General features: G+C 53.0%; 1 protein-coding gene across 2 annotated transcripts in view; it reads right to left on the reverse strand.

The window, feature by feature from the left end:
* The window catches only part of LOC121273478 (V-type proton ATPase catalytic subunit A-like), a 160,730-nt gene that overhangs the window by 112,136 nt on the left and 30,012 nt on the right, over window positions 1-18,582 (reverse strand). For both annotated transcript variants that reach the window (XM_041180645.1, XM_041180644.1), the window contains exons 3-4: window positions 12,455-12,583; window positions 12,044-12,258 (exon numbers count right to left, since the gene is read on the reverse strand). In XM_041180645.1, coding sequence (XP_041036579.1) covers window positions 12,044-12,258; window positions 12,455-12,583 — 344 coding nt within the window. The remainder of the gene's footprint in view (window positions 1-12,043; window positions 12,259-12,454; window positions 12,584-18,582) is intronic.

Here is an 18,582-nt window from a genome sequence, read left to right on the forward strand (position 1 = left end):
TGAGTCTGTCCCACTCACTCCATCTCTCCCTCCGACTCTCACACACTCACTCCATCACTCCCTTCAACTCTCTCACACTCACTCCATCTCTCCATCTGAGTCTGTCCCACTCACTCCATCTCTCCCTCCGACTCTCTCACACTCACTCCATCACTCCCTCCAACTCTCTCACACTCACTCCATCTCTCCATCTGAGTCTGTCCCACTCACTCCATCTCTCTCTCCGACTCTCTCACACTCACTCCATCTCTCCCTCTCACTCTCTCACACTCACTCCATCTCTCCCTCTCACTCTCTCACACTCACTCCATCTCTCCACCTGAGTCTGTCCCACTCACTCCATCTCTCTCTCCGACTCTCTCACACTCACTCCATCTCTCCCTCCGACTCTCTCACACTCACTCCATCTCTCCCTCCCACTCTCTCACACTCACTCCATCTCTCCCTCTCACTCTCTCACACTCACTCCATCTCTCCCTCCCACTCTCTCACACTCACTTCATCTCTCCCTCTCACTCTCTCACACTCACTCCATCTCTCCCTCTCACTCTCTCACACTCACTCCATCTCTCCCTCCCACTCTCTCACACTCACTCCATCTCTCCCTCTCACTCTCTCACACTCACTCCATCTCTCCCTCTCACTCTCTCACACTCACTCCATCTCTCCCTCTCACTCTCTCACACTCACTCCATCTCTCCCTCTCACTCTCTCACACTCACTCCATCTCTCCCTCTCACTCTCTCACACTCACTCCATCTCTCCCTCTCACTCTCTCACACTCACTCCATCTCTCCCTCTCGCACACTCACTCCATCTCTCCCTCTCGCACACTCACTCCATCTCTCCCTCCCACACTCACTCCATCTCTCTCTCCCACTCTCTCACACTCACTCCATCTCTCCCTCTCACTCTCTCACACTCACTCCATCTCTCCCTCTCACTCTCTCACACTCTCTCCATCTCTCCCTCTCACTCTCTCACACTCACTCCATCTCTCCCTCCCACTGACTCACACTCTCTCCATCTCTCCCTCCCACTCTCTCACACTCTCTCCATCTCTCCCTCTCACTCTCTCACACTCACTCCATCTCTCCCTCCCACTGACTCACACTCTCTCCATCTCTCCCTCCCACTCTCTCAAACTCTCTCCATCTCTCCCTCCCACACTCACTCCATCTCTCCCTCCCACTCTCTCACACTCACTCCATCACTCCCTCCAACTCTCTCACACTCACTCCAACTCTCCATCTGAGTCTGTCCCACTCACTCCATCTCTCCCTCCCACACTCACTCCATCTCTCTCTCCCACTCTCTCACACTCACTCCATCTCTCTCTCCCACTCTCTCACACTCACTCCTTCACTCCCTCCAACTCTCTCACACTCACTCCATCTCTCTCTCCCACTCTCTCACACTCACTCCTTCACTCCCTCCAACTCTCTCACACTCACTCCATCTCTCTCTCCCACTCTCTCACACTCACTCCATCTCTCCCTCCGACTCTCTCACACTCACTCCATCTCTCCATCTGAGTCTGTCCCACTCACTCCATCTCTCCATCCGACTCTCTCACACTCACTCCATCTCTCCATCTGAGTCTGTCCCACTCACTCCATCTCTCCCTCCGACTCTCTCACACTCACTCCATCTCTCCCTCCGACTCTCTCACACTCACTCCATCTCTCCATCTGAGTCTGTCCCACTCACTCCATCTCTCCCTCCAACTCTCTCACACTCACTCCATCTCTCCATCTGAGTCTGTCCCACTCACTCCATCTCTCCCTCCCACACTCACTCCATCTCTCCCTCCCACACTCACTCCATCTCTCTCTCCCACACTCACTCCATCTCTCTCTCCCACTCTCTCACACTCACTCCATCTCTCCATCCGACTCTCTCACACTCACTCCATCTCTCCATCTGAGTCTGTCCCACTCACTCCATCTCTCCCTCCGACTCTCTCACACTCACTCCATCACTCCCTCCGACTCTCTCACACTCACTCCATCTCTCTCTCCCACTCTCTCACACTCACTCCATCTCTCCATCTGAGTCTGTCCCACTCACTCCATCTCTCCCTCCGACTCTCTCACACTCACTCCATCTCTCCCTCCAACTCTCTCAAACTCTCTCCATCTCTCCCTCCCACTCTCTCACACTCACTCCATCTCTCCCTCCCACTCTCTCACACTCACTCCATCTCTCCCTCCAACTCTCTCAAACTCTCTCCATCTCTCCCTCCCACTCTCTCACACTCACTCCATCTCTCCCTCCGACTCTCTCACACTCACTCCATCTCTCCCTCCAACTCTCTCAAACTCTCTCCATCTCTCCCTCCCACTCTCTCACACTCACTCCATCTCTCCCTCCCACTCTCTCACACTCACTCCATCTCTCCCTCCCACTGACTCACACTCACTCCATCACTCCCTCCCACTCTCTCACACTCACTCCATCTCTCCCTCCCACTCTCTCACACTCACTCCATCTCTCCCTCCCACTCTCTCACACTCACTCCATCTCTCCCTCCCACTCTCTCACACTCACTCCATCTCTCTCTCCCACTCTCTCACACTCACTCCTTCACTCCCTCCAACTCTCTCACACTCACTCCATCTCTCCCTCCGACTCTCTCACACTCACTCCATCTCTCCATCTGAGTCTGTCCCACTCACTCCATCTCTCCCTCCAACTCTCTCACACTCACTCCATCTCTCCATCTGAGTCTGTCCCACTCACTCCATCTCTCCCTCCGACTCTCTCACACTCACTCCATCTCTCCATCCGACTCTCTCACACTCACTCCATCTCTCTCTCCCACTCTCTCACACTCACTCCTTCACTCCCTCCAACTCTCTCACACTCACTCCATCTCTCTCTCCCACTCTCTCACACTCACTCCATCTCTCCCTCCGACTCTCTCACACTCACTCCATCTCTCCATCTGAGTCTGTCCCACTCACTCCATCTCTCCCTCCAACTCTCTCACACTCACTCCATCTCTCCATCTGAGTCTGTCCCACTCACTCCATCTCTCCCTCCGACTCTCTCACACTCACTCCATCTCTCCATCCGACTCTCTCACACTCACTCCATCTCTCCATCTGAGTCTGTCCCACTCACTCCATCTCTCCCTCCGACTCTCTCACACTCACTCCATCTCTCCCTCCGACTCTCTCACACTCACTCCATCTCTCCATCTGAGTCTGTCCCACTCACTCCATCTCTCCCTCCAACTCTCTCACACTCACTCCATCTCTCCATCTGAGTCTGTCCCACTCACTCCATCTCTCCCTCCAACTCTCTCACACTAACTCCATCTCTCCATCTGAGTCTGTCCCACTCACTCCATCTCTCCCTCCCACACTCACTCCATCTCTCTCTCCCACTCTCTCACACTCACTCCATCTCTCTCTCCCACTCTCTCACACTCACTCCATCTCTCCCTCCAACTCTCTCACACTCACTCCATCTCTCCATCTGAGTCTGTCCCACTCACTCCATCTCTCCCTCCGACTCTCTCACACTCACTCCATCACTCCCTCCGACTCTCTCACACTCACTCCATCTCTCTCTCCCACTCTCTCACACTCACTCCATCTCTCCATCTGAGTCTGTCCCACTCACTCCATCTCTCCCTCTCACTCTCTCACACTCACTCCATCTCTCCCTCCCACTCTCTCACACTCACTCCATCACTCCCTCCGACTCTCTCACACTCACTCCATCTCTCCATCTGAGTCTGTCCCACTCACTCCATCTCTCCCTCCGACTCTCTCACACTCACTCCATCTCTCCATCTGAGTCTGTCCCACTCACTCCATCTCTCCCTCCGACTCTCTCACACTCACTCCATCTCTCCATCTGAGTCTGTCCCACTCACTCCATCTCTCCCTCCGACTCTCTCACACTCACTCCATCTCTCCATCTGAGTCTGTCCCACTCACTCCATCTCTCCCTCCAACTCTCTCACACTCACTCCATCACTCCCTCCCACTCTCTCACACTCACTCCATCTCTCCATCTGAGTCTGTCCCACTCACTCCATCTCTCCCTCCGACTCTCTCACACTCACTCCATCTCTCCATCTGAGTCTGTCCCACTCACTCCATCTCTCCCTCCGACTCTCTCACACTCACTCCATCTCTCCCTCCGACTCTCTCACACTCACTCCATCTCTCCATCTGAGTCTGTCCCACTCACTCCATCTCTCCCTCCAACTCTCTCACACTCACTCCATCTCTCCATCTGAGTCTGTCCCACTCACTCCATCTCTCCCTCCGACTCTCACACACTCACTCCATCACTCCCTTCAACTCTCTCACACTCACTCCATCTCTCCATCTGAGTCTGTCCCACTCACTCCATCTCTCCCTCCGACTCTCTCACACTCACTCCATCACTCCCTCCAACTCTCTCACACTCACTCCATCTCTCCATCTGAGTCTGTCCCACTCACTCCATCTCTCTCTCCGACTCTCTCACACTCACTCCATCTCTCCCTCTCACTCTCTCACACTCACTCCATCTCTCCCTCTCACTCTCTCACACTCACTCCATCTCTCCACCTGAGTCTGTCCCACTCACTCCATCTCTCTCTCCGACTCTCTCACACTCACTCCATCTCTCCCTCTCACTCTCTCACACTCACTCCATCTCTCCCTCTCACTCTCTCACACTCACTCCATCTCTCCCTCCCACTCTCTCACACTCACTTCATCTCTCCCTCTCACTCTCTCACACTCACTCCATCTCTCCCTCTCACTCTCTCACACTCACTCCATCTCTCCCTCCCACTCTCTCACACTCACTCCATCTCTCCCTCTCACTCTCTCACACTCACTCCATCTCTCCCTCTCACTCTCTCACACTCACTCCATCTCTCCCTCTCACTCTCTCACACTCACTCCATCTCTCCCTCTCACTCTCTCACACTCACTCCATCTCTCCCTCTCACTCTCTCACACTCACTCCATCTCTCCCTCTCACTCTCTCACACTCACTCCATCTCTCCCTCTCGCACACTCACTCCATCTCTCCCTCTCGCACACTCACTCCATCTCTCCCTCCCACACTCACTCCATCTCTCTCTCCCACTCTCTCACACTCACTCCATCTCTCCCTCTCACTCTCTCACACTCACTCCATCTCTCCCTCTCACTCTCTCACACTCACTCCATCTCTCCCTCTCACTCTCTCACACTCTCTCCATCTCTCCCTCCCACTCTCTCAAACTCTCTCCATCTCTCCCTCCCACACTCACTCCATCTCTCCCTCCCACTCTCTCACACTCACACCATCACTCCCTCCAACTCTCTCACACTCACTCCATCTCTCCATCTGAGTCTGTCCCACTCACTCCATCTCTCCCTCCCACACTCACTCCATCTCTCTCTCCCACTCTCTCACACTCACTCCATCTCTCTCTCCCACTCTCTCACACTCACTCCTTCACTCCCTCCAACTCTCTCACACTCACTCCATCTCTCTCTCCCACTCTCTCACACTCACTCCTTCACTCCCTCCAACTCTCTCACACTCACTCCATCTCTCTCTCCCACTCTCTCACACTCACTCCATCTCTCCCTCCGACTCTCTCACACTCACTCCATCTCTCCATCTGAGTCTGTCCCACTCACTCCATCTCTCCATCCCACTCTCTCACACTCACTCCATCTCTCCATCTGAGTCTGTCCCACTCACTCCATCTCTCCCTCCGACTCTCTCACACTCACTCCATCTCTCCCTCCGACTCTCTCACACTCACTCCATCTCTCCATCTGAGTCTGTCCCACTCACTCCATCTCTCCCTCCAACTCTCTCACACTCACTCCATCTCTCCATCTGAGTCTGTCCCACTCACTCCATCTCTCCCTCCCACACTCACTCCATCTCTCCCTCCCACACTCACTCCATCTCTCTCTCCCACACTCACTCCATCTCTCTCTCCCACTCTCTCACACTCACTCCATCTCTCCATCCGACTCTCTCACACTCACTCCATCTCTCCATCTGAGTCTGTCCCACTCACTCCATCTCTCCCTCCGACTCTCTCACACTCACTCCATCACTCCCTCCGACTCTCTCACACTCACTCCATCTCTCTCTCCCACTCTCTCACACTCACTCCATCTCTCCATCTGAGTCTGTCCCACTCACTCCATCTCTCCCTCCGACTCTCTCACACTCACTCCATCTCTCCCTCCAACTCTCTCAAACTCTCTCCATCTCTCCCTCCCACTCTCTCACACTCACTCCATCTCTCCCTCCCACTCTCTCACACTCACTCCATCTCTCCCTCCAACTCTCTCAAACTCTCTCCATCTCTCCCTCCCACTCTCTCACACTCACTCCATCTCTCCCTCCGACTCTCTCACACTCACTCCATCTCTCCCTCCAACTCTCTCAAACTCTCTCCATCTCTCCCTCCCACTCTCTCACACTCACTCCATCTCTCCCTCCCACTCTCTCACACTCACTCCATCTCTCCCTCCCACTGACTCACACTCACTCCATCACTCCCTCCCACTCTCTCACACTCACTCCATCTCTCCCTCCCACTCTCTCACACTCACTCCATCTCTCCCTCCCACTCTCTCACACTCACTCCATCTCTCCCTCCCACTCTCTCACACTCACTCCATCTCTCCCTCCCACTCTCTCACACTCACTCCATCTCTCCCTCCCACTCTCTCACACTCACTCCATCTCTCCATCTGAGTCTGTCCCACTCACTCCATCTCTCCCTCCCACACTCACTCCATCTCTCTCTCCCACTCTCTCACACTCACTCCATCTCTCCCTCCGACTCTCTCACACTCACTCCATCTCTCCATCTGAGTCTGTCCCACTCACTCCATCTCTCCCTCCAACTCTCTCACACTCACTCCATCTCTCCATCTGAGTCTGTCCCACTCACTCCATCTCTCCCTCCGACTCTCTCACACTCACTCCATCTCTCCATCCGACTCTCTCACACTCACTCCATCTCTCTCTCCCACTCTCTCACACTCACTCCTTCACTCCCTCCAACTCTCTCACACTCACTCCATCTCTCTCTCCCACTCTCTCACACTCACTCCATCTCTCCCTCCGACTCTCTCACACTCACTCCATCTCTCCATCTGAGTCTGTCCCACTCACTCCATCTCTCCCTCCAACTCTCTCACACTCACTCCATCTCTCCATCTGAGTCTGTCCCACTCACTCCATCTCTCCCTCCGACTCTCTCACACTCACTCCATCTCTCCATCCGACTCTCTCACACTCACTCCATCTCTCCATCTGAGTCTGTCCCACTCACTCCATCTCTCCCTCCGACTCTCTCACACTCACTCCATCTCTCCCTCCGACTCTCTCACACTCACTCCATCTCTCCATCTGAGTCTGTCCCACTCACTCCATCTCTCCCTCCAACTCTCTCACACTCACTCCATCTCTCCATCTGAGTCTGTCCCACTCACTCCATCTCTCCCTCCAACTCTCTCACACTCACTCCATCTCTCCATCTGAGTCTGTCCCACTCACTCCATCTCTCCCTCCCACACTCACTCCATCTCTCTCTCCCACTCTCTCACACTCACTCCATCTCTCTCTCCCACTCTCTCACACTCACTCCATCTCTCCCTCCAACTCTCTCACACTCACTCCATCTCTCCATCTGAGTCTGTCCCACTCACTCCATCTCTCCCTCCGACTCTCTCACACTCACTCCATCACTCCCTCCGACTCTCTCACACTCACTCCATCTCTCTCTCCAACTCTCTCACACTCACTCCATCTCTCCATCTGAGTCTGTCCCACTCACTCCATCTCTCCCTCTCACTCTCTCACACTCACTCCATCTCTCCATCTGAGTCTGTCCCACTCACTCCATCTCTCCCTCTCACTCTCTCACACTCACTCCATCTCTCCCTCCCACTCTCTCACACTCACTCCATCACTCCCTCCAACTCTCTCACACTCACTCCATCACTCCCTCCAACTCTCTCACACTCACTCCATCTCTCCCTCCCACTCTCTCACACTCACTCCATCTCTCCCTCCCACTCTCTCACACTCACTCCATCTCTCCCTCCCACTCTCTCACACTCACTCCATCTCTCCCTCCCACTCTCTCACACTCACTCCATCTCTCCCTCCCACTCTCTCACACTCACTCCATCTCTCCATCTGAGTCTGTCCCACTCACTCCATCTCTCCCTCCCACACTCACTCCATCTCTCTCTCCCACTCTCTCACACTCACTCCATCTCTCTCTCCCACTCTCTCACACTCACTCCATCTCTCCCTCCAACTCTCTCACACTCACTCCATCTCTCCATCTGAGTCTGTCCCACTCACTCCATCTCTCTCTCCGACTCTCTCACACTCACTCCATCTCTCCATCTGAGTCTGTCCCACTCACTCCATCTCTCTCTCTGACTCTCTCACACTCACTCCATCTCTCCATCTGAGTCTGTCCCACTCACTCCATCTCTCCCTCCGACTCTCTCACACTCACTCCATCTCTCCCTCCGACTCTCTCACACTCACTCCATCACTCCCTCCGACTCTCTCACACTCACTCCATCACTCCCTCCGACTCTCTCACACTCACTCCATCTCTCTCTCCCACTCTCTCACACTCACTCCATCTCTCCCTCCAACTCTCTCACACTCACTCCATCTCTCCCTCCCACTCTCTCACACTCACTCCATCTCTCCCTCCCACTCTCTCACACTCACTCCATCTCTCCCTCCCACTCTCTCACACTCACTCCATCTCTCCCTCCCACTCTCTCACACTCACTCCATCTCTCCCTCCCACTCTCTCACACTCACTCCATCTCTCCCTCCCACTCTCTCACACTCACTCCATGTCTCCCTCCCACTCTCTCACACTCTCTCCGTCTCTCCCTCCCACTCTCTCACACTCACTCCATCTCTCCCTCCCACTCTCTCACACTCACTCCATCTCTCCCTCCCACTCTCTCACACTCACTCCATCTCTCCCTCCCACTCTCTCACACTCACTCCATGTCTCCCTCCCACTCTCTCACACTCACTCCATCACTCCCTCCCACTCTCTCAAACTCACTCTGCCTCTCCCTCCGGCTCTCTCCACCGACTCTCTTGCACTCACTCCGCCTCTCTCTCTGACTCTCTCTCACATTCACTCCATCTCTCCCTTCGAATCTCTCATGCTCTCTCCATCTCTCCACCTGGGACTGTCCCACTCACTCCATCTCTCTCTCCCACTCTCTCACACTCACTCCATCTCTCCCTCTGATTCTCTCACACTCACTCCACCTCTCCCTCCCACTATTTCACACTTACTCCATCTCTCCTTCCGGCTCTCTCACGTTCACTCCATTTCTCCCTCCCACTCTTACACTTACTCCATTTCTCCCTCTGACTCTCTCACACCCTTTCCGTCTCTCCATCTGAGTCTGTCCCACTCACTCCATCTCTTCGTTTGACTCTCACACTCTCTCCATCTCTCCCTCTGAATCTCTCACACTCATTCCATTTCTCCCTCCGACTATCTCACACTCTTGTCTCTCCATCTAAGTCTATCCCACTCACTTCGTCTCTCCTTCCAAACATGTCCCTCTCACTCCATCTCTCCATTTGACTGTCACACGCTCTCTGTCTCTCCCTCTGATTCTCTCACACTCTCTCCATCTCTCCACCTGAGACTGTCCCACTCACTCCATCTCTCTGTTTGACTGTCACACTCACTCCATCTCTCCCTCTGACACTCTCACACTCTCTCCATTTCTCCCTCCAAATCTGTCACACTCCCAACATCTCTCCCCCTGACCCTTTCACGTTCCCTCCATCTCTCTCTGCCTGCCTCTGTCACACTCTTGCTAGCGCTCCCTCTGACCCTTTCACAATCTCTTCATCTCTCCCTTCGACTTTTTCCCAGGCTCTTCATCTCTCCCTCTGGCTCTTTCACAGCCTCTCCATTTCTTTCATCCCTTTGCCTGTCACTGTCTCTTTCTCTTTCTCTCTCTCTCTCTCTCTCTCTCTCTCTCTGCCCACGTCCTCACTTCCCTCTCTCCCCTTCTCCCTCTCTCTCTCGGTGCTCTCGCCACTTCCTCTCGTTCCCTTCCTCCTGCTCGTCCCCTTTACCTTTTCTCCCCTCGCCTTCCTCTTTCTCTCCCTCAATCTCTCCCTTCTCCCTCTCTCCCTTCCTCCCTCTCCACCTCCCTCTTCTGTTGCTCACCACCATCCCTCTCTCTCCCTCTTCCTCTAACCCGCCCTCTCCTCCTTTCCCTCCCTTTCTCCCATCTCTCCCACACTCTCTCTTACCCTCCCTTCCTTCCACTCTCTCTCCCTTTCTCTCATCTTCCTTCCCTTCCCTCTCTCTCTCTCTCTTCCCCCCTTCCCCTTTCTTCATTTCTCACCCTCCCTTGCTCTCTCTCTCTCACCCCTCCCTGCCTCTCCACCTCTATCTCTCGCTGTCCATCTCCATCTCTCTCTCTCCCTCCTCCATTTTTTCTCTATCTCCCTCCATTTTTTTCTCTCTCTCCTTCTCCCCCTCACTCCCCCTCAGGTGCTCTTTGTCCCTCCCACTCCCTTTCTCCCCCTCTCTTTCCCCCTCTCTCCATTATTCTCTCACTTTTGCTCTCCCTCTCCTGTCAGCTCTCTCTCCCACTTTCTCCCTCTCTCCCCTTCGATCCCTTCATCTCTCTCCCTCTCTCCCTCTATCTCTCCCCCTCTTCCATTTCTCTCTCTCCCTCCCCCTCCTGCACTCTCTTTCCAATCTCTCCGTCTCTCCTTTTCAATCCGTCCATTTCTCCCTCTCCTCCCGCTCTCTCCATCTCTCTCTCCCTCCATTTTGTTCTCCCTCTCCCCCTCTCTCCCCTTCGCTTCCTGTGTTTCTCTCTCTCTCTCTCCCCCCTCTCCCCCTCTGTATCTCCTCCTCCAGTACTGTCCCCCTCTCTCCCCTCTCTTTCCCTCCCTCCCTCCATTTCTCACTTTCTCTCCCCCACTCCTCCCTCCCTCTCTCTCTATCCCTCGCTCCTTCTCTACCAACTCTCTCCCCTTCGGTTTCTCCATTTCTCTCTCTCTCTCTCTCTCTCTCTCTCTCCTTCTCTCTCCCTGTCCCTCCGTCACTTCCCCTCTCTCTTTGCCCTTTGATCCCTCTGTTTCTCCCTCTCTCCTTCTCCCTCCTCCTTCCCCCGTTTCTCCCCCTCTCTCTCCTCTTCAGACCCTCTGTTTTTTCTCTCTCTCTCTCTCCTTGTCTCTCACATTCTCTCTCTCTCTTTCTCCCCCTCTGTCTCTCTCCCTCCTTCCATTTCTTTCTCTCTCCCCCCCACTCCCTATTTTCTCCCTCTCTCCCTTTCAATCCCTCCATTTCTCCTTCTCCTCCCTCTTTCTCCATCTCTCTCTCCCTCCATTTTTTTCGCTCTCTCTCTTTCCCTCTCCCCCTCTCTCTCCCACTGTCTCTCTTCCTTCATACTCTCCCTCCCTCCATTTCTCTCCCCCACTCCTCCCCACTCTCTCTACCCCTCCCTCGTTCTCTACCGCCTCTCTCCCCTTCGATCCCTCCATTTCTCTTTCTCTCTCTCTCCCTCTCCCCATCCCTCCATCTCCCGCCCCTTGCCTTCCCCCTTTGATCCCTCGGTTTCTCTCTCTCTCCCTCTCCCCATCCCTCCATCTCTCCCCAACCCCTCATGTTCCACTTTGAACCCTCAGTTTCTCTCTCTCTCCCTTTCCCCATCCCTCCATCTCTCCTCAACCCCTCACGTTCCACTATGATCCCTCGGTTTCTCTCTCTCTCCCTCTCCCCATCCCTCCATCTCTCCACAACCCCTCACGTTCCACTATGATCCCTCGGTTTCTCTCTCTCTCCCTCTCCCCATCCCTCCATCTCTCCCCAACCTCTCAGGTTCCACTTTGATCCCTCCATTTCTCACTCTCCCTCCTTCTCCCTCCCCCTCCCTCCGTCTCTCCCCCGCTCTCTCTCTCTCCTCTTCGATCCCTCCGTTTTTTTATCTCTATCTCTCTCTTTCCCTCCGCCCCACTCCCCGCCCCTCCCTCCCCTTACCCTGATGTGAGGCTCCGGGGTGAACTCCCACTTGGCGTGGGTGGGCAGCGGGGTGACATTGACGCCCCTGGGGATGTAGATGCTCTGGGTTAGCTGCCAGATGTCGAAGAGGGGCCTCTGGATCCCATCGAAGATGGAGCCCATGATCCCGGGGCCCAGCTCCACCGACAGGGGCTTCTCGGTCCGCAGCACAGGGTCGCCCACCGACACACCAGCTATAGGCCGGCTCAGGATGTCAACACGGCCAGAGGCCAACAGGCTGGAAACGCGGCCTACCTGGACAGGGCGACGACCAAGCCCCCGTAGCCCGTGGCAACGCACCAGCAAACCCCACCGTAACACACGGCGACGCGCCAGCAAATACCCCCCCACCCCCTTGCCCTGCCCGGGAGGGGCAACAAGAAAGGATACAGGTCTCCTCGTAGACTTGGACAGTTGCCATGTCCCCTTCCAATCGGATAATCTCACCAACCAGCTCACTGTGGCCGACCCTCACCAACTCATACATGGCGGCGCCGGACATGTTGGACGCCAAGACGACTAGAGAAAGAGAGAGAGAGAGAGACAGCGAGAGGAAGAGGATAAAAAAGACTGGTGTCTCTCATTCCCTCCCTCTCAGGGAGATATCTATACACTGACTGGTGTCTCTCATTCCCTCCCTCTCAGGGAGATATCTGTACACTGACTGGTGTCTCCCAGTCCCTCTCTCTCAGGGAGATATCTGTACACTGACTGGTGTCTCTCATTCCCTCCCTCTCAGGGAGATATCTATACACTGACTGGTGTCTCTCAGTCCCTCACTCTCAGGGAGATATCTGTACACTGACTGGTGTCTCTCATTCCCTCCCTCTCAGGGAGATATCTATACACTGACTGGTGTCTCTCAGTCCCTCACTCTCAGGGAGATATCTGTACACTGACTGGTGTCTCTCAGTCCCTCTCTCTCAGGGAGCTATCTGTACTAAGACTGGTGTCTCTCAGTCCCTCTCTCTCAGGGAGATATCTGTACACTGACTGGTGTCTCTCATTCCCTCCCTCTCAGGGAGACATCTGTACACTAACTGGTGTCTCTCAGTCCCTCTCTCTCAGGGAGATATCTGTACACTGACTGGTGTCTCTCATTCCCTCCCTCTCAGGGAGACATCTGTACACTGACTGGTGTCTCTCAGTCCCCTCACTCAGGGAGATATCTGTACTAAGACTGGTGTCTCTCAGTCCCTCTCTCTCAGGGAGATATCTGTACTAAGACTGGTGTCTCTCAGTCCCTCTCTCTCAGGGAGATATCTGTACACTGACTGGTGTCTCTCAGTCCCTCACTCTCAGGGAGATATCTGTACACTGACTCGTGTCTCTCAGTCCCTCACTCTCAGGGAGATATCTGTACACTGACTGGTGACTCTCAGTCTCTCTCTCTCAGGGAGATATCTGTACACTGACTGGTGTCTCTCAGTACCTCACTCTCAGGGAGATATCTGTACAATGACTGGTGTCACTCAGTCTCTCTCTCAGGGAGATAACTGTACACTGACTTGTGTCTCTCAGTACCTCTCTCTCAGGGAGATATCTGTACACTGACTGGTGTCTCACAGTCCCGCTCTTTCAGGGAGATATCTATACACTGACTGGTGTCTCTCAGTCCCTCTCTATCAGTGAGATATCTGTACACTGACTGGTGTCTCTCAGTCCCTCTCTCAGGGAGATATCTGTACACTGACTGGTGTCTATCAGTACCTCACTCTCAGGGAGATATCTGTACACTGACTGGTGTCTCACAGTCCCGCTCTTTCAGGGAGATATCTATACACTGACTGGTGTCTCTCATTCCCTCTCTCTCAGGGAGATATCTGTACACTGACTGGTGTCTCTCAGTCCCTCTCTCTCAGGGAGATATCTGTACACTGACTGGTGTCTCACAGTCCCTCTCTCTCATGGAGATATCTGTACACTGACTGGTGTCTCTCAGTACCTCACTCTCGGGGAGATATCTGTACACTGACTGGTGTCTCTCAGTCCCTCTCCCACAGGGAGATATCTCTACACTGACTGGTGTCTCTCAGTCCCTCTCTCTCTCTCAGGGAGATATCTGTACAGTGACTGGTGTCTCTCAGTCCCTCTCTCACTCTCAGGGAGATATCTGTACACTGACTGGTGTCTCTCAGTCTCTCTCTCAGGGAGATATCTGTACACTGACTCGTGTCTCTCAGTACCTCACTCTCAGGGAGATATCTGTACACTGACTGGTGTCTCTCAGTCTCTCTCTCAGGGAGATATCTGTACACTGACTCGTGTCTCTCAGTACCTCACTCTCAGGGAGATATCTGTACAGTGACTGGTGTCTCTCAGTCCCTCTCTCACTCTCAGGGAGATAGCTGTACACTGACTGGTGTCTCCCAGTCTCTCTCTCAGGGAGATATCTGTACACTGACTCGTGTCTCTCAGAACCTCACTCTCAGGGAGATATCTGTACACTGGCTGGTGTCTCTCAGTCCCTCTCTCTCAGGGAGATATCTGTACACTGACTGATGTCTCTCAGTCTCTCACTCAGGGAGATATCTGTACACTGACTCGTGTCTCTCAGTACCTCACTCTCAGGGAGATATCTGTACACTGGCTTGTGTCTCTCAGTCCCTCTCTCAGGGAGATATCTGTACACTGGCTTGTGTCTCTCAGTCCCTCTCTCAGGGAGATATCTGTACACTGACTGGTGTCTCTCAGTCCCTCTCTCTCAGGGAGATATCCATACACTGACTGGTGTCTCTCAGTCCCTCTCTCTCAGGGAGATATCTGTACACTGACTGGTGTCTCTCAGTACCTCTCTCTGTCTCAGGGAGATATCTGTACACTGACTGGTGTCTCTCAGTCTCTCTGTCAGGGAGATATCTGTACACTGACTGGAGTCTCTCAGTCACACTATCTCAGGGAGATATATGTACACTGACTGGTGTCTCTCAGTCTCTCTCTCAGAGAGATATCTGTACACTGACTGGTGTTTCTCAGTCCCCCTCTCTCAGGGAGATATCTGTACACTGACTGGTGTCTCTCAGTCCCTCACTCTCAGGGAGATATCTGTACACTGACTGGTTTCTCTCAGTCCCTTTCTCTCAGGGAGATATCTGTACACTGGCTGGTGTCTCTCAGTACCTCTCTCTCAGGGAGATATATGTACACTGACTGGTGTCACTCAGTCTCTCTCTCAGGGAGATATCTGTACACTGACAGGTGTCTCTCAGTCCCTCTCTCTCAGGGAGATATCTGTACACTGACTAGTGTCTCTCAGTACCTCTCTCTGAGGGAGATATCTGTACACTGACTGGTGTCTCTCAGTCCCACTCTCTCTCAGGGAGATATCTGTACACTGACTGGTGTCTCTCAGTCCCTCTCTCTCAGGAGGGATCTGTACACTGACTGGTGTCTCTCAGTCCATCTCTCTCCGGAGGGATCTGTAAACTGACTGGTGTCTCTCAGTCCCTCTCTCTCAGGGAGATATCTGTACACTGACTGGTGTCTCTCAGTCCATCTCTCTCAGAAGGGAGCAGTACACTGACTGGTGTCTCTCAGTCCCTCTCTCTCAGGGAGATATCTGTACACTGACTGGTGTCTCACAGTTCTGCTCTCTCTCTCAGGGAGATATCTGTACACTGACTGGTGTCTCACAGTTCTGCTCTCTCTCTCAGGGAGATATCTGTACACAGACTGGTGTCTCTCAGTCCCTCTCTCTCAGGGAGAAATCTGTACACTGACTGGTGTATCTCAGTCCCACTCTCTCATAGAGATATCTGTACACTGACTGGTGACTCTCAGTCCCTCTCTCTCAGGGAGATATCTGTACACTGACTGGTGTCTCTCAGTCCCACTCTCTCTCAGGGAGATATCTGTACACTGACTTGTTTCTCTCAGTACCTCTCTCTCAGGGAGATATCTGTACACTGACTGGTGTCACTCAATCTCTCTCTCAGGGAGATATCTGTACACTGACTGGTGTCTATCAGGACCTCACTGTCAGGGAGATATCTGTACACTGAAAGGTGTCTCTCAGTCCTCTCTCTCAGGGAGATATATGTACACTGACTGGTGTCTCTCAGTCCTATCTCTCAGGGAGATATCTGTACACTGACTGGTGTCTCTCAGTCCCGCACTCTCAGGGAGATATCTGTACACTGACTGGTTTCTCTCAGTCCCTCTCTCTCAGGGAGATATCTGTACACTGACTGGTTTCTCTCAGTCCATCTCTCTCAGGGAGATATCTGTACACTGAGTGGTGTCTCTCAGTCCCTCTCTCTCAGGGAGATATCTGTACACTGACTGGTGTCTCTCAGTCCCTCTCTCTCAGGGAGATATCTGTACACTGACTGGTTTCTCTCAGTCCCTCTCTCTCAGGGAGATATCTGTACACTGACTGGTTTCTCTCAGTCCATCTCTCTCAGGGAGATATCTGTACACTGACTGGTTTCTCTCAGTCCATCTCTCTCAGGGAGATATCTGTACACTGAGTGGTGTCTCTCAGTCCCTCTCTCTCAGGGAGATATCTGTACACTGACTGGTGTCTCTCAGTCCCTCTCTCTCAGTGAGATATCTGTACACTGACTGGTGACTCTCAGTCCCTCTCTCTCATGGAGATATCTGTACAATGACTGGTGTCACTCAGTCTCTCTCTCAGGGAGATATCTGTACACTGACTGGTGTCAATCAGTCTCTCTCTCAGGGAGATATCTGTACACTGACTTGTTTCTCTCAGTACCTCTCTCTCAGGGAGATATATGTACACTGACTGGTGTCTCTCAGTCCCGCTCTCAGGGAGATATCTGTAAACTGACTGGTGTCTCTCAGTCCCGCTCTCTCAGGGAGATATCTGTACACTGATTGGTTTCTCTCAGTCCCTCTCTATCAGTGAGATATCTGTAAACTGACTGGTGTCTCTCAGTCCCACTCTCTCTCCGGGAGATATCTGTACACTGAATGGTGTCTCTCAGTCCCGCTCTCAGGGAGATATCTGTACACTGACTCGTGTCTCTCAGTCCCTCTCTCTCAAGAGGGTTCTGTACACTGACTGGTGTCTCTCAGTCCCTCTCTCTCAGGGAGATATCTGTACACTGGCTGGTGTCTCTCAGTCCCTCTCTCTCAAGGAGATATCTGTACACTGACTGGTTTCTCTCAGTCCATCCCTCTCAGGGAGATATCTGTACACTGACTGGTGTCTCTCAGTCCCTCCCTCTCAGGGAGATATCTGTACACTGGCTGGTGTCTCTCAGTACCTCACTCTCAGGGAGATATCTGTACACTGACTGGTGTCTCTCAGTCCCGCTCTCTCAGGGAGATATCTGTACACTGACTGGTGTCTCTCAGTCCATCTCTATCAGTGAGATATCTGTACACTGACTGGTGTCTCTCAGTCCCTCTCTCTCAGGGAAATATCTGTACACTGGCTGGTTTCTCTCAGACCCGCTCTCTCAGGGAGATATCTGTACACTGACTGGTGTCTCTCAGTCCCTCTCTCTCAAGGAGATATCTGTACACTGACTGGTGTCTCTCAGTCCCTCTCTCTCAGGGAGATATCTGTACACTGACTGGTGTCTCTCAGTCCCTCTCTCTCTGGGAGATATCTGTACACTGACTGGGGTCTCTCAGACCCGCTCTCTAAGGGAGATATCTGTTCACTTATTGGTGTCTCTCAGTACCTCTCTCTCTGGGAGATATCTGTACACTGACTGGTGTCTCTCAGTTTCTCTCTCTCAGGGAGATATCTGTACACTGACTGGTGTCTCACAGTTCTGCTCTCTCTCTCAGGGAGATATCTGTACACTGACTGGTGTCTCACAGTTCTGCTCTCTCTCTCAGGGAGATATCTGTACACAGACTGGTGTCTCTCAGTCCCTCTCTCTCAGGGAGAAATCTGTACACTGACTGGTGTCTCTCAGTCCCACTCTCTCATAGAGATATCTGTACACTGACTGGTGACTCTCAGTCCCTCTCTCTCAGGGAGATATCTGTACACTGACTGGTGTCTCTCAGTCCCACTCTCTCTCAGGGAGATATCTGTACACTGACTTGTTTCTCTCAGTACCTCTCTCTCAGGGAGATATCTGTACACTGACTGGTGTCACTCAATCTCTCTCTCAGGGAGATATCTGTACACTGACTGGTGTCTATCAGGATCTCACTGTCAGGGAGATATCTGTACACTGAAAGGTGTCTCTCAGTCCTCTCTCTCAGGGAGATATATGTACACTGACTGGTGTCTCTCAGTCCTATCTCTCAGGGAGATATCTGTACACTGACTGGTGTCTCTCAGTCCCGCACTCTCAGGGAGATATCTGTACACTGACTGGTTTCTCTCAGTCCCTCTCTCTCAGGGAGATATCTGTACACTGACTGGTTTCTCTCAGTCCATCTCTCTCAGGGAGATATCTGTACACTGAGTGGTGTCTCTCAGTCCCTCTCTCTCAGGGAGATATCTGTACACTGACTGGTGTCTCTCAGTCCCACTCTCAGGTAGATATCTGTACACTGACTGGTGTCTCTCAGTACCTCTCTCTCTCTCA

The sequence above is a fragment of the Carcharodon carcharias genome (assembly GCF_017639515.1).
Source record: "Carcharodon carcharias isolate sCarCar2 chromosome 24 unlocalized genomic scaffold, sCarCar2.pri SUPER_24_unloc_1, whole genome shotgun sequence".
Classification (NCBI taxonomy): domain Eukaryota; kingdom Metazoa; phylum Chordata; class Chondrichthyes; order Lamniformes; family Lamnidae; genus Carcharodon; species Carcharodon carcharias.